The sequence below is a fragment of the Danio rerio genome, chromosome 7, assembly GCF_049306965.1.
Source record: "Danio rerio strain Tuebingen ecotype United States chromosome 7, GRCz12tu, whole genome shotgun sequence".
Taxonomy (NCBI): domain Eukaryota; kingdom Metazoa; phylum Chordata; class Actinopteri; order Cypriniformes; family Danionidae; genus Danio; species Danio rerio.
Window position 1 is genome coordinate 14,752,127 of NC_133182.1, and position 17,874 is coordinate 14,770,000.

The 17,874-nt window shown below is 36.7% G+C and overlaps 1 protein-coding gene across 3 annotated transcripts in view; it reads left to right on the top strand.

The window, feature by feature from the left end:
* ntrk3b (neurotrophic tyrosine kinase, receptor, type 3b) overlaps positions 1-17,874 on the top strand; it is a 296,182-nt gene that overhangs the window by 117,737 nt on the left and 160,571 nt on the right. For all 3 annotated transcript variants that reach the window (XM_073908114.1, XM_002662753.8, XM_017356972.4), the window contains exon 4: positions 2,237-2,305. In XM_073908114.1, coding sequence (XP_073764215.1) covers positions 2,237-2,305 — 69 coding nt within the window. The remainder of the gene's footprint in view (positions 1-2,236; positions 2,306-17,874) is intronic.

Below are 17,874 nucleotides of genomic sequence, written 5' to 3' on the forward strand. Positions count from 1 at the left end.
CTTTTTTATTTTTTTTGATTTTTTAAATAAGATTCTAATGGTCTAATCCAATTCAATGATCTATGCTAAGCTCCTGCAGTTCCTAGTCATATCAGTCTAGAAAATAGCAACTTTTCATTTTTCGTTGGTCTTAGTACACAATATAACTACAGAAGTTTCAAGCATTTAATAGGGAAATTATCAGAAGACTTTTTTAAATTTTTTGGAGCAAGATGCTAATGGTCTAATCTGATTTAATGATCTATGCTAAGCTACACTAAAAGTGCTCCTGCCAGACCCGGAGACTAGCTGAATGAATTCAAAAATGATCAAACTTATTTATTTAACTCTATGTGACCTGAATCCATTGCCATGTTTTTCAGGCAATGTCATTTTAGCAATATCATTGCACCTGTCACAGCCATGGTGAAGCAACAAAGTTCCTTGATTATTACGCTGTAAATGAGAGTAGAGTTCCTAGCCATATCAGCATAGAAAATGGCAACTTTCATTTTTCGTCTGTCTTAATACATGATGCAACTAAAAAAGAGTTATGCTTTAAACAGGAAAATGATAAGTCGTTTTTTTTTTTTTTTTTTTTACTGAGATGCTAATGGTCTAATCTATGCTAAGCTAAGCTAAGCTAAAAGTGATTTCACTAGACCTGGAGAATGGCTCAATGGATTTACACATGATAAAACTCAACTATTTAACTATGTGACTATCTGAACCTTTTGAATTAATTCACTAATCAAAAATTATATGATCAATTAGTCCTGAGAGCCTATGTTTTTAGGTCATTGTAACTTATTAAACTAAGTTAATAATGCTCTAAATTAATTTATAAGTTCTGCAAGCTGTTTTAGGTCAGTTTAATATGATATAAGTTTAATGGACTCATAAGGTTAATTTTCTTAAATTTAATTTGATGCTTAAAAATCTAAGGCAACCAGGATATTTCACAGTCTTCATGCTTCAGCTCATGTTAGAAACCCGAAAAAAGTTATTGACCTAAAATTGAAAATTTTGCCATCATTTACTCAACCTTATTTTGAGTTAAAAAAAATATGTTCAAGATATTTTGAAAAATGCTTAAAAACTTGTAACTGTTGCTTTCCTTAGTATATTTATTTTCCTACAATGTAGGAAAATAAAGAGATTTATTTAGAGATTTATTTTTTATAGAGATCAGAGATTACAGGTTTCTAAAATATTTTTTCAAAATATCTTCTTCAGTGTTCAACAGAACAAAGAAACCCAAAGCTGTAGAATCATTTGAAGGTAATAGGCAATTTTCATTTTTAGTGAACAAATGTCTAGTTTCTCTTCTAAAATGTAAGAGTAAAAGTTGATTTTACACTGAAAAAAAATCCATTGGATTTACTCAATTTTTTAAAGGTAGGTGGTTGCAAACAATTTACATGGGCTCAATTTAAACAAATGAAACGTACTAACATTCAACTTAATTTGTTTAAATTCAGCCCATATAGGTTGTTTGTGACCACCTACCTTAAAAAAATTTTAGTAAATCCAATGAATCTTTTTTCCAGTGTACAGGACATCAACGTGACATCAGATTGACGCTGTACTGCAACATCATGAGGGCATTTTGTCTGGAAATGAAAATCAGGTTGACATCAGAACCCAACATCAATGTCCAAGTTAAAATTAACCAAATATCAATGTCTAATGATGTTACAACTTGACGTTATGTGGACTTTACCACTATTACATATCAGAGATTGGATTTTGGATGTCATACCTGATAAACAAATATCAGTATTTGACATCAATATGACGTTGATTTAAGATGTTGGCTCGACGTTGGATTTTGGTCACTTTCCAATACAACCTAAAATCAACTAAATATTAACGTCTAATGATGTTACAGCTTGACGTTATATGGACGTTACCACTATTACGTCTATCGGAGGTTGAATTTTGGTTGCCATACCTGACGAATAAATGTCAGTATTTGACATCAACATGATGTTGGTTTAAGATGTTGGCTTGACGTTGGATTTTGGTCACTTTCCAACACAACCTAAAATCAACCAAATATCAACATAATTTGACGTCATTATTGGACGTCACAATAATGTTGTCCCTAGACGCTTGGTAGACATTGAATTTTGGTCACCTGATGTCACGACCAAAATCTAACCCATTATTAGCATATTATGACGTTGTGTGCCTGCAAGGTCCGTTTACGAGTTCATAGCTGAATCCTAAACCTCTCTTTTCTTTCCCCCTACAGAAACCTGTCCAGGAATCCTCTGGCGTCTCTTTCTTGGCAGCTTTTCCAGCACCTTCAGCTGGTCGAACTGTAAGTCCCTTTAATGCTATTTTACCAAAACGAGAAAACTACATGAACATAATTGCCAAAATCACACCACAGCACAAACCCAGCAAGCAATAAACTCCTCAACTCTCTCTGCATAGATAAGCAGCACTTGCCAAATTGGACGCTGCAAAAATCCAGGCTTGATGCTCGATTGCATTGCTGTGTTCATTAGAAATGTTTTCAGCACTTTACAGTCAACTAATTTGTTTGCGCGCCCCCCTGCATTCCCCCCAATAGACTCAACTAGCTTCTGTCAAAGTGAAAACATCTCCGGTGATGAAGCAGAAACGCTCTTTACACGTCTGCGAAACAGTCGCTGGTTAATTAAGGCATGGCAGTGAAATGTATTGGTCTTGTCTGCTGGGAGCCTGACCTCATTTTCTTGTTTGTCATGAATATTTGAGCAATCTGCATGTACATGAAGTGATGAGTTTGTTTATTGATTGTGAGAGATGACATGGCGCTGTTGCGTTCGAAATGACAAAACAATTCAATTTTTAAAAAATTTGACACATCCTCGCCGTCCTCGTTCTTTGTTGTGGCTGAACGCAACTCGCAGTGGAGCTGACATATGTCCTGCTTAATTTTTTATTATGCACATTTTTTGTAGGGGCCTTTCATTTCAGAATGTGTTAGATGACGATTTCGGGACTGTGTGTGTGCAATGCTGTCTTTTCTTGTTTCTCACTCATGTGGATATTGTGGTTGATGATATAAACATCACATGTCATCCGTCTAAATGGCTGCTCCAGGAAATTAGTTTTGCCAAAAATCGTATTTGTGATGCATTAGACATGTTTACCAGGTGGGAGGGTTAGAGATCCTTTCAGGACGATTTAGTGCTAAAAGTGATTAAATTTTGTACTAAAATATACAATTAAATGTAAAATTATTAGCCTTATTTTGAAATTTGTATTATTATTATTATCATTTGTATTTCTCAAGAGATGTTTAATGGAGAGAGTTTTGTTCAACACATTTTAAAACATAAGTTTTAATAATTACACTGCAAAATTTTTTTTTTTAAATTCTCTGTATTTTGCAATTCATGTTGTTATTTATAATTTTTTTCCTCATTTATTTATGCCTTTGAATTGCATTATGCGACCTGGATCCTCCTTCCAACAACTTTTAAACTTAAAAGGTTAAAAAATGCGATTTTTATTATCATTTTTAACAGTTCATTCATTCATTTTTCTTTGGCTTAGTCTCTATTTCAGAGGCCACCACAGCGGAATGAACCACCAACTATTCCAGCATATGTTACTCATTCTCTCTCACACACACACACTCATACACTACGGACAAATTAGTTTATTCAATTCATCTATAGCGCATGTCTTTGGACTGTGGGGGAAACTGGAGCATCCGGAGGAAACTCACGCCAACACAGGGAGAACATGCAAACTCCACACAGAAATAGCAACTGGCTTAGCCGGGACTCGAAACAACAACCTTCTTGCTGTGAGGCAACAGTGCTAACCACTGAGCGACTGTGTCGCCATATTAATATAGGTACATTAATCAATATCTGTGCCTGAATACTGTTATGCTGTGTGGAAGGAGCATCAAGTGCGAGTGATTTACATGTTAAGTCAATGCAAACGAGCAAACAGACATCGAATGGCGTGGCGGGAATGACGTGAATTGCGTGAATGGCGCAACGTGAATTGCTCGAGTTCAAAAATCTGAACCAATCAGGAACTTGCTCTTGTGGGGGCATGATTTTGACGTAGTGCCTGTTGTTGGTTTTCCAAGGGAAATCCTCTAGCCGACACAACAACAGTTCATCAAACTGGGATCGGCTCAGTCAGAAGCACTGCTGCAAGTCATCATCATCCAGGTTAAGTTTCTGGAGGAGTTTATGAGCTTACAGAGCTGGGCGCGCCTCTGAACAGATCTAGGGGACTCAGACACGGCCCTAAACGCATCAACACTGTTTTTTAGCCTTTATAAAGCACATAAACATATTTTATTCTCTCATTAAAATCCACGTAAGCCATTTATCAACAAAGGTAGAGTCACCGGGTAGACAGAAGCCCTGTCTATCACGCGAATGGTCATCTGTTCTGAAGTGAATTTGACGTGCAAATGTAGCGCATTTGATGCGCGAATAAAGCAGGGTTTGACGTGTGAATGAAGCCAGTAAACTCAAATGTTCAAGCGGCTATTTACGTGCAAATAGCACAATTTATCCGCGCGTTCAACGTCTAGTGTAATCACAGCATTAGACTCAGATTTCAAGATTTTACCAATATTGTGCAGCATTAATTGGTGTATTATGGTTCTAAAACTTTGAAATAATCTGCCAGTACATTTTCTGTTATTTTATAGATCTATATATATATATATATATATATATATATATATATATATATATATATATATATATATATATATATATATATATATATAAATTTTTTATACATTATATTATTTTAAACTACTAAACGTGTTCACACATCCATTCCAAAATACTGGTAAATTCTGACATTTTTTTACCAGAAATGAGCTCTAAATGGCTGGGCTTGTATTTGTAAACATTTGACTACATTACAAACTCTGAGGATAAATAAGTACTTAGAACAACTTTGATGAAAACATATAGAGGAACACTTTCACATGTTGAGATGTACATAATATGTGTGTGTGCTGGCGCTCGCTGGCTGCTTCACGTGCACACACTTTAAGCAACTGAAGGAGGCACAGCTTAAAGGTAAACAAACAACGGCTTATCATAAGCCTTTTGTTGATAATATTTTACACAGTTGGCATTAAGAAGCAGCATAGCAATGTTATCTGACTAACATCTAGCAGCTTAATGTGTCTGGAAAAATATTCAAAGGCTTTTATTTTCTTAAACAGCGCAGATGTGAATGGGTCTGAATGTTCTGATTGGCTGGAGTATACGTCTCACGTCAGCGCGTTCTAGACGTGAGCGAGATCTTTCCAGCAATTTTCCTTCTGCGTTTACACAGAGCAGCGTTCCTGCAAATTACCGGTAATGTCACAACTTCTCTTTCCGGACAATAGCCAGAACGAATTTACCGGAATTTTCAAAAAGAGTGTGTTCACACATACAGACCTGTCCGGAAAAGTGACGATAATGATAAATATGAAAATTAAAAAAAAATAAAATAACTATGAAACTGCTTTTATTCCCGCCAAAATAAAAGAAATAAGACTTTCTCTGAAAGGAAAAAATATATATATAATTTGAATATAAAATAATAAAATATTGATAATTTAGCTATCAACAGTAAGTGTGCAGTTCTGGTTTTAGCATAGTTAAGATCATACTGTGATATTAATTAGTTCTTTTTTACTGGTTTCATTTTAATTTAAGTCTGTTATTTTTAGTGTAGGGCAACACTGTGGCTCAGTGACTAGCACTGTCGCCTCACAGCAAGAAGGTCACTGGCTTGAGTCCCGGCTGGGTCAATTGGCATTTCTGTGTGGAGTTTGCGTGTTCTCCCCGTGTCGGCGTTGGTTTTCTTTGGATTTTCGGTTTCCCCCACAGTCCAAAGACATGCACTATAGGTGACTTGACTAAACTAAACTGGCCATAGTGTATTTGTGTATGTGTGTGTGTGTGTGTGTGTGTTTCCCAGTACTGGGTTGCGGCTGGAAGGGCATCCACTGTATAAAACACATCCTGGAATAGTTGACGGTTCATTCCGCTGTAGCAACCCGCTTATAAATAAGGGACTAAGCCGAAGAAAACTGAATGAATGAATTTTTTTGTGTGGTTTTTTTATGCCTGTGTAGTTTTTATTTAATTTAGGTTTGGTTATTTTAGCCAAGTCATCAAGTTGAACCAAATACACTGTAAAAACAATTAGTTGACTTTACTCAAAGGAAGTAAGTAAACCTCTTGGTTTTAAAATGATTAGTCGATGTAACCATTGCCTTAAAATTTTTAAATAAATGAACTATACGTGTAATTACAAAATATAAGTTAAATCAACTTAACCGTTACAAGTTACTACTGGTCTACTCACTTTTTTAAGTAAAGTAAGTAATCACTTTTTACTTTATTTCACTTTCTTTTTGTATTTTATCCAAATATATGCATATATTGTTTCATTTGAATCTCTAAAACGTGCCACTATGAGCCAATATCTAAAGATCAACCTGGCTCAACCTTTTGGCAATCTTTGGGCTAATTACAGGTATTAATTTCCAAGGAATAACCTTTCAAATGTCAGGGTAAAATTATAATGTAGATCTCGAAAATTTGTGACATGTTAAAATTAAATCTCTGTAGTCTATAATGGTTCTGGTTATTAAATCTGGCTCTTTTTCTTTGAATTATTTTTAATTAAACAAGAATGACACAAAACTTTTCAACTTTTCACAGAAATGCAGTTGTAGTCAGATTATTAGCCCTTCTGCATTATTAATTCCCCAAACCCCCCCCCCCCCCCTTTATATTTTCCCCCCAATTTCTGATTTTTAAAACACATTTCTGAACATATTAGTTTTAATAACTCATTTCTAACAACTGATTTATTTTATTCCCGCCATGATGACGATAAATAATATTTGACTAGATATTTTTCAAGACTCAGCTTAAAGTCACACTATGGGTTAATTAGGCAGATTAGTGTAATCAGGCAAGTCGTTGTATGACGATGGTTTGTTGTTTAAACCATCAAACAAATGTATTGCTTAAGAGGGATAATAATATTAACCTTAAACCAGTTTAAAAAAATAATAGTTGCTTTTATTCTAGCCAAAAAAAAGACAAAAAAAGACTTTCTCTAGAAGAAAAAGGAGTATAGGAAACACTGTAAAAATTGCTTTGTTAAACATCATTTGGAAAATATTTAAAGAAAAACAAATTCACCAGAGGGTGAATAATATTAACTTCAACTGCATATATATATATATATATATATATATATATATATATATATATATATATATATATATATATATATATATATATATATATATATATTTTTTTTTTTTTTTTACTTTTAACATAAATCTTTAAAGAAAAACATATTGTGAGCATAATCTTTGTTTCCTTTTTGCAAACCAGCCGGTCTGCCGTTGACTTGAACTGTTAGCATAAAGATGTGTAGGACCAAACACTGTGTAAGACAGGTGTGTCACGCACAATTAATTATTGACAGTCACACTGAACCAGTGACTGTGTACCGAAAGCAATAAAACAGCAACATGTCCAATAGATGAATAAACATCACCATATTTTCAGAAGATTATGCACCCATTGGCTAAATTGTCCAGTCAAACTAGAAAGTAAGGTACTGGCTAAACGTGGCTCACACAGATAGCATACGCAGAACTCAAAACACTTGACTGCTTTGTTTAGATTTTAGTAACTGTAACTTTGACTTTTCATTCAGTTTGTGGCTTCATCTTATTTGTAACACTTTAAACTATGACATCATCTTGCTTTTTACTACAAAGACACCATTTTCGCACATAAGTACCATCGTAAACGATGTAAACAACAGGTCTCCTGAGGATAGGTGACATTAACAAACGAATAACCATCCATAATTCAACACTGTTATGTCGGTGGACTAAATGTTTTCTACTGGATGTTGTTCTGAGGACTCTTCCTTTTTAAAATAAGCCCTGATGTACAGCAATGAAAGCACGTGTGTGTTGTCATTACAATGAAATGTACTTTATATCTAATAAGCGTTTTTTCAGTACAACGTTTTAGCAAATACATTCTTTATAAGCTTCCCATTGAAAATCAACTAGCTACAATGGCCGCTTGAGGGTTGTAGCTTTAAACTGATGTATAGTTGTTACGAGGAGGCTGTGGCTTTGTTAGAATCTATGTGCAGAAGTTTAATAAAAGGGTTAAAAAGAGACATCAATGAATAAACAGGCAGAGAGTCGGCAACAGTCCAATCCAAACAACAAACACAGGGGCAGATCCAGAAAACGTAGCATGAGTGCAGGCAGAGAATCGGTAACACAACAATGACTACGTTTACATGGACACCAGTAATTCGATTTTAATGCCATGAAGACAATACTCTGATTAAGAGTCGACCATGTAAACAGCGATTTTTGATTAATTTAATCAGATTAAGGTCATAATCGAACTAAAGAGAAATGAAATTAAGACGTGAGGAGTATATAGATTTTAGTCACATTATTAAAGTGCATTACAGACATGTAAACACCTTAATCGAACTATTACCGTCATGTAGGGCTTTTCACCGCGTTTTGCGACAGGATGGTCCACACACACACACGGCTGTTTGACACTCTTTGCACCTATCTAGTCAGTGCAGACTACAGACACCTGCCTCGTGAAATGCAGAGCTTTTTTTTTTCTTCCATTCAGCATGCGGTATAAACTTCCATTAAAACAACTCTTCCAGCAGTTTATAGTTGCATCCAATATCTCGTTTGTCACGGGGGGCATCCCTGAATGACAGTGAAACTGCCAGACCACAGTTCAAGTTGACAAATTAATAATGAAACACACGAAATTACATGAAACTTCTGAGGAAATGCGGATAGCGTGCTGACGCAATGACATTAATCTAAGTATGTGCTATAACATGTAAAACGCGATCATGAAAGAAACATTCAAAAAGCAACTCATGTAAACGCCTTAATCTTATAATTGTCTTAATTAGATTAAGGCAAATAATTCGATTACTGATGTCCATGTAAACGTTGTCACTCAGTACAAAACAGATCAAAAGGGCACAGACAGAGAAGGTACGTGAACAAGGCAGGCAGAGTCATACACAGGATAGCAGTCATGAAAGTCACTTGGAACAACGCTTGGTAAACTGGCAATACTTCGCAAGGAAGCATGGCCTGAGCTCTCGCTGAAATACAGCACAAACAGGAAGTGGCCGCAGATGAAGTGGAGCTACAATAGTTTGTCAAGATTACGCATGTTCTTTGTGATGTAATCTATTCATAAACACTGACATGTGCAAAAACAGCACCCCAGTGCGTTTACGTCCTGACGAAGGCTGATTGATTGCAACAGCATTAAAAACAGTGATCTGAGGTTGAGTAAGTGATAAGCAATTTCAATTTTTGCATGAACTATCCCTTTAAACGTCAGAACAACAGTCTGTGTGATGCATTCATTTATAATTGTTTGAGAGTTCAATCTGAGCATGTAAGATACGGCAATCTTCTTGTTGCCCTGTATTATCTGAGGGAGAAACATTCAGCACTGGCATGACGTGTCATCCAAGTGATTGATCACATGGTTAAACTGTACTTAAGATGAAAATGAAAGAAAGCATTGCAATAAATCCAACAAAGTCATTGTCTTCAAGGACACTTGGCAACACAAACATCTCGCTTCATTAGCATACGATCTGAGTGCCTCTCTTGAGTGTTATTTTCTTTTAAAAGGAAATGACATCAACACTGGCTATGGGTTGCAGATTATAGCTCATTATTTAAGCATTTTTTAAATACACCCTATGTACAGTTGAAGTCAAAATTATTAGCCCTTACTAGCTCTTAGCTCTTTTTCAAATATTTCCCAAATAATGTTTAACAGAGCGAAGAATTTTTTTACAGTATTTCCTACAATATTTTTTCTTCTGGAGAAAGTCTTATTTGTTTTAATTTGGCTAGAATGAAAGCGTTTTTTATTTTTAAATAAAAACATTTTATGGTCAATATTATTAACCCCCTTGAGCAATTTTTTTTTTTTCAAATGTCTACAGAACAAACCATCGTTATACAACAATTTGGCTAATTACCCTACAATAACTTGCCTAATTAACCTAGTTAACCTAGTAGCCTCCTGTCAAAATGGTCAGCTCTTTCAGTGATGGTTCACGATTTATTTATTGCTCACCTTCCATAAAAAAACATTACACAATATAGCATCATAAACCACCGTAAGAACCGGCAGCTAACTCTCTGCAACTCTAAAGCTAAGCAAGGCTGCGCACAGTCAGTGCCTGGATGGGGGACCACATGGGAAAGCTAGGTTGCTGCCAGAAGTGGTGTTAGTGGGACCAGCAGGGGGCACTCTACCTGCGGTCTGTGTGGGTCCTAACGCCCCAGTATAGTGAAGGGGACTCTATACTGCTCAATGAGCGCTGTCTTTCAGATGAGATGTTACACCGCTCTCTGAGGTCATTAAAAAGGTTTAACCCCGGCATCCTGGCCAAAGTTGCCCACTGGCCCCATATCTTAATTGGCTTCATCGCTCCGTCTCCTCTCCACCAATCAGCGGGGTGCGGTCTGGCACAATATGGCTGCTGTCGCGTCATTCAAGTGGATACTACACAATGGTGGTGGATGAGGAGATCCCCTTAATGTGTAAAGCGTCCAGAAAAGCGCTATCTAAATGGATGGAATTATTATTATTATTAAAAAACAAAAGAATCTCGAAAGTTGAAACACTAAACATCAACAATCAACGAAATAAAACATTAATCTCAAACAAATTAAATAAATCATAGATACCTTATTCTTCCTCAAACCTCAAGCTAAATCTCATAAATGGGGGAATCCTTGACTCAGCCGTGTACCCATGCCTTGTTGGCGTGTTTCACTTCGCATTCCATGTCTAACGTGCTTTGCTTAACGTCCAATACTATATATGTCATATATATGATACGCTCAGTAAACTCATTGTTATAATTGACCCTTCGCTAAGCCACAGCTGAAAACCGCCACACACCAATCGTGGCTTAGCAACCGCATACGTGCAGGAGGTCTGTCAAGCTTTCGAGTGAGGGAAACAAGCCAAAATGTTGTGCATATAGAATAGAATGTGCAATGCTTAATCCGGGTGCTCCGGTTTCCCCCAAAGACATGCGGTACAGGTGAATTGGGAAGACTAAATTGTCCGTAGTGTATGTTTGTGTTTGTGTGTGTGTGTGTGTGTGTCTGTGTGTGTGTGTAGATGTTTCCTAAAGATGGGTTGCGGCTGGAAGGGCATCCGCTGCGTAAAAACATGCTGGATAAGTTGGTGGTTCATTCTGCTGTGGCGACCCCGGATTAATAAAGAGACTAAGCCGACAATAAAATGAATGAATGAATGTTATAACCCACATTTAAAGACACTTAAAGATGTTTTTATTTATTTATTTATTTTTTACATTAATTTATGTTACTTTCCACTCTCAAGACTGTACACTCTCTGCTATACGTTTATACATTTTTATGTTAATATTTTGTGAATTTGGACATACAATAAAAAAATAATTAATAAATAAATAAAAAGTATTATGTATAGAAACTTGTTAGAAACTTCTTTCCACTAAAAAGAAATTAAGTGAAAAATATACAGGGGACTAACAATTCAGGAGGGCTAATAATTCTAAATTGAACTGTGTATGACTAATAGGCTAAAATGACATTTCCTTTGACTGTTATAACAGAAAATATGCATTTATAAAATGGTTCAAAGGATGTTTTTTTACCCTCCATTCAGCAAAACAGTCATTAAAGCCAATTAGATTCAAAAATGCATAATAGTCATTCTTTCCGCAGATTTTCAATCATGCAAACAATACTGATCAAAGTGTGTATTATTATTTTCTTTGTAAAGTAAGAAAAGGCAACAAAATAGCATTCATTTCCGCTGAATATACTTTGTAAACAAACTAATTTAAACTTAACAGAACAAATTTGTGCATTATGGATATGAATGGTGTTGCTTTGGTGCTGTGATAATGGCGTAATCTTCAAAGCTAGAAAAGAATCATGGGCGTTATTGATTTTCAGACCAAGTAAATCCATCCTAACAGTCACTATAATATAATATCAGCCTGAAGATTTGCTGAAAGAATTGCGAATTTGGACTTTATCCTTTAAATCAGCGGTTCTCGATGGAATTTTTTGGTATTGTGTTGGATCTGCACTTCTGCAAAGATGCCTTTGTTTGTCTCCTATTATAAGTTTAGACCCATCAAAACTGCAATGTTTTACAGTATATATACATTACAGCTTCAGCTTCCCTTCTTATAATGCCTGAAATGGTTGGTTTAAGGATTTGATCTGAATAAGCTGAGAATACTTTCATTTCAGTATGCTGATGTACATCCAACTGAAACAGAATATTGAGTAGGGGCGGGGCTTTCTTTTTAAGCATCATTCCCTCAAAGCAAACTAATGGTAAAGGGGTGTGGTTATTGAATATGTGGAATATTGCGGATGAAGCTGTCAAACTGACGTCAACAGAAAATAACTGCCTATTCAAATGTGAAAGCAAATAACCAGATTTGATTGAAGATTACCAAAATAACTTTTTTCAGCGCATCAACATGCACAAATGAATTGTTTACTTTAATAATAGCAATGTGCTCATCAATAAAGATAGATAATGTTTTGGCTGTAAATTTTGATTTCACACATACCTTATTAGCTGCTTATAAAGCAATCGTGATTATGCAAATTTTGCAGAATATTACATAAATCTTGATCAGTAATTAGCAAATCTATCAAGTTTATTACAGTTATTAAAGTAGTAGTCATTCCATCCATCCATCTATCCATCCACCCATCGTTCCTTCTATCCATCTATCCTTCATTCCATCTATCTATTTATCCTTCAGTCCATCCATCCTTCATTCCATTCTTCCCTCCATCCATCCGTCCAAACATTCTATCCATTCATCATTCCATCCATCCATTCTTTTTTAAATAATTCCATCTATCCCATGTTCCCTCCATCCATCCATTCTTCATTTCATCCATCCATCCATCCATCCATCCATCCATCCATCCATCCATTCTTTTTTAAATAATTCCATCTATCCCATGTTCCCTCCATCCATCCATTCTTCATTTCATCCATCCATCCATCCATCCGTCCGTCCGTCCGTCCAAACATTCTATCCATTCATCATTCCATCCATCCATTCTTTTTTAAATAATTCCATCTATCCCATGTTCCCTCCAATCATCCATTCTTCATTCCATCCATCCATCTATCCATCCATCCATCCGTTCATCATTTGTTCCATCCATCCATCCGTCCTTCATTCCATCCATCCATCCATCCATCCATCCCTCAGTCCATCCATCCTTCATTCCATTCGTCAATCCACCCTTTATTCCATCTGTCCCTCCATCCATCCGTCCAAACATTCTATCCATTCATCATTCCATCCATCCATCCATTCTTTTTTAAATAATTCCATCTATCCCATGTTCCCTCCATCCATCCATTCTTCATTTCATCCATCCATCCATCCATTCTTTTTTAAATAATTCCATCTATCCCATGTTCCCTCCATCCATCCATTCTTCATTTCATCCATCCATCCATCCATCCATCCGTCCGTCCGTCCGTCCGTCCGTCCGTCCAAACATTCTATCCATTCATCATTCCATCCATCCATTCTTTTTTAAATAATTCCATCTATCCCATGTTCCCTCCAATCATCCATTCTTCATTCCATCCATCCATCTATCCATCCATCCATCTGTTCATCATTTGTTCCATCCATCCATCCGTCCTTTATTCCATCCATCCATCCATCCATCCATCCATCCCTCAGTCCATCCATCCTTCATTCCATTCGTCAATCCACCCTTTATTCCATCTGTCCCTCCATCCATCCGTCCAAACATTCTATCCATTCATCATTCCATCCATCCATTCTTTTTTAAATAATTCCATCTATCCCATGTTCCCTCCATCCATCCATTCTTCATTTCATCCATCCATCCATCCATCCATCCATTCTTTTTTAAATAATTCCATCTATCCCATGTTCCCTCCATCCATCCATTCTTCATTTCATCCATCCATCCATCCATCCGTCCGTCCGTCCGTCCGTCCGTCCAAACATTCTATCCATTCATCATTCCATCCATCCATTCTTTTTTAAATAATTCCATCTATCCCATGTTCCCTCCAATCATCCATTCTTCATTCCATCCATCCATCTATCCATCCATCCATCTGTTCATCATTTGTTCCATCCATCCATCCGTCCTTCATTCCATCCATCCATCCATCCATCCATCCATCCCTCAGTCCATCCATCCTTCATTCCATTCGTCAATCCACCCTTTATTCCCTCTGTCCCTCCATCCATCCGTCCAAACATTCTATCCATTCATCATTCCATCCATCCATTCTTTTTTAAATAATTCCATCTATACCATGTTCCCTCCATCCATCCATTCTTCATTCCATCCATCCATCCATCCGTCCAAACATTCTATCCATTCATCATTCCATCCATCCATTCTTTTTTAAATAATTCCATCTATACCATGTTCCCTCCATCCATCCATTCTTCATTCCATCCATCCATCTATCCATCCATCCATCCATCCATCCATCCATCCATCCATCCGTTCATCATTTGTTTCATCCATCCATCCGTCCTTCATTCCATCCATCCATCCATCCCTCATTCCATCCATCCTTTATTCCATCCATCCATCTATCCATTCATCCATCCATCCATCCATCCATCCATCCGTTCATCATTTGTTTAATCCATCCATCCGTCCTTCATTCCATCCATCCATCCATCCCTCATTCCATCCATCCTTTATTCCATCCGTCCATCCATCCATCCAACCAGGAACCAGTCGGTTGGTCAGTCAGTCAGTCTGGTGGATTTACGCAAGTAGTACAGGGTCAATGGCACTTGCAAGAGAAATAACTGACTTCCTGGGACGTATTCGGCGCTCTCCAGAAATGTATATAGGGGTACATTTTCAGAATGAGCTTGAATTAAATGTGGTTAAAAAAAGCATTAACAAAAACATTAACAACACTATTTTAAAATTCATGACATACTTATAATGGCTATTGACAATCATGTTTATGACGGATTTATGACAAGTTTTGCTGTGTGGTAATGTCAAGTTGTCATGACATAGCCAAAAGCAAGTTGTGATGTATTTATGTCAAGATGTCATAACAAATAGTTATCTTTGCATTTAAAATGTCATGACTGAGTGAATTACACTTAACGACAGCTGCCATAAGCCATACATACAATCTCATTCCCATTCGTGTCATGATTATAAAGGTTTCATGTCTTATGAACACCCCCTTCGAGTAAAGTGTCATTTCATTCATTCATTTTCCTTCAGCTTAGTCCTTTTATTTATCAGCAGAATAAACCACCAACTTATCCAGCATGTTTTACACAGCGGATGCCCTTTTGGCTGCAACCCAGTACTGGGAAACACCCATTCACTCTCACATTCACACACACACACCCACACACCCATACACTACTGCCAATTTAGCTTATTCAGTTCCCATAAAGTGTTTGTCTTTGCACTGTGGGGGTAACCGGAGCACCAACAGGAAACATAGAAGAGATATGTTTTAAAACATGTACCCAAACACTTGTTGTTCAGTCTGGTTAAGTGCAAACTTTGTGCAGTTTTTGCAAAAATGGAGTTTGCATTGTTCCATTAGGCCAAATTTAGGGGGGTTTGTGATGTAATTACGGTTCACTTGTTCTCTTTTGGTAGACAGTAACTCCATTTATAGTGTTTCAGACCTTTTACATTCAAAAACTGCAACAGCAGACATACATGAAAGGTAACATTCGAAAAAAAGTTGACGTCCATTGTTAAATCTGGAACTGAAGTATGGTTTAGATCCCTCTTTCTACTGCAGCACCTCTATGTTTTGTTCTATTCTTCAAATGAAAATGATTCCATTACATTCAGAAGAGTTTGCGTCTTGTAGTCTTGCTCAATAGCTTTCAGGTGCACATGCACAAACTAAACCTCATCAGCGTGCATAATGATGTTACGGGCTGTCAATCATCGCTGATGATAGTCAGGCCCCCCGTTGGCCACCGCTGAGTTATTCCTGGCAGCGTAAATGATGCCTGAGTTTAAGCTCAAAGCACAAGTAATTACTTAGAGAACAAATCTCGTCTTTTTGTTGATGCTGTTGTTGTTCTTCGACTCTCTAGCAACTTCATACTTCATAATTGTATCTTCCGATTACTTTGGCCATTCTCGTTCCATGTCTTACAGATGCGTTTGTTCTCGCGGGTGACCTGACTTGTGCAGGTTGGCAGAAAGGGATTTGCAAAATAATGAAGGGATCTGAAAACATACAGTGGTGTATTTTCTAACCCGAGCGTGCAGATTAATGGACTAAAGTTTCACGCTGGGATCAAAGCCTGTGGGTAATGATATACAGTTCATCACGTAGTGAGCGCCTCGTCGTTCTTGCCGTTCAGCCACTGCCACTGTGCTTTTTAATGGAAATGTTGTAGTTTTTTCAGTAATCAGCATCAGCTCTTTAAGTGTGGCTTTGTATGATATTGCACATATTTGTGAGCATAATATATGCACTTCATGGAAGAGATTATTCAGGTTAGAAGGTACATTCTAAATGTGTTTATATAATAGAACATGATCCTCGACATAAAAGCAAGTTTCCAGGCACCACACTGCAACAAATATGTCTTCTATTAACAGCTTTCCGTAATTTGTGATTAATTTTTTTTTGTTTAGTTATGCTTTTTAATAATATTATGGGACTTTTGAAATATTTTGAGAAAAGCTGCTTTTGTTGAAATGTAATAGTATTGAATTGACATTTTTGAAGTAATCTTTTGTCTGGATTGGTGTTCAGAGTAAAAGTACCAGAGAATTAATCCAGGTAATAAAGTATCCGTGCTTTTTTATTATTTTACAGAAATAATCCATCCATCCATCCATCCATCGCTCTATTCATCTATTGTTAAATCCTTCCATCCATCTCATTGCATCAATTAATTTTTCCATCCATCCATTGTTAAATTGTTCCATTCATCGTTCCGTCCATTCCTTCCATCCATCTTTTATTCCATACATCTATCCATCTTTCATTCCATGAATCCAACTTTCCATCCATCCAACGTTCCATCCATTGTTAAATCGTTCCATCCATCCAATTTATTTTTTCATTCATCCATTGTTAAATTGTTCCATCCATCATTCCTTCCATCCTTCATTCCATCCATCTATCCATCTTTAGTTCGATCCATCCAACTTTCCATATATCTATCTGTTCTTTGATCCATCTATCCCTCATTTCATCCATCCATCCATCCATCCATCCATCCATCCATCCATCCATCCATCGTTAATATGTTCCATCCAATTATTATTCCTTCCATTCATCTATCATTTGTTTCATCCATCCTTCCTTCCATCCATTCATTGTTAAATCATTCCATGCATCCATCCATCCATCCTTTCTTCCATCCATCTATCCATCCTTCATTCCATCCATCTATCCATCTTTGGTTCGATCCATCCAACTTTCCATCCATCCATCCATCGTTCCATCTGTTCATTGTTAAATTGTTCAATCCATCTATCGATCCTTTGATCCATCCATTCATACCTCATTTCATCCATCCATCCATCCATCGTTAAATTGTTCCATCCATTTATCATTCCTTTCATCCATCCATCAATTTTTTTCATCCATCCTTCCTTCCATCCATCTATTTATTGTTAAATCATTCCATGCATCCATCCATCCATCCATCCATCCATCCATCCTTCTTTCCTTCTGTCCATCCTTCATTCCATCCATCCATCCATCATCTTATCCAACTATTAATCAACTGAAT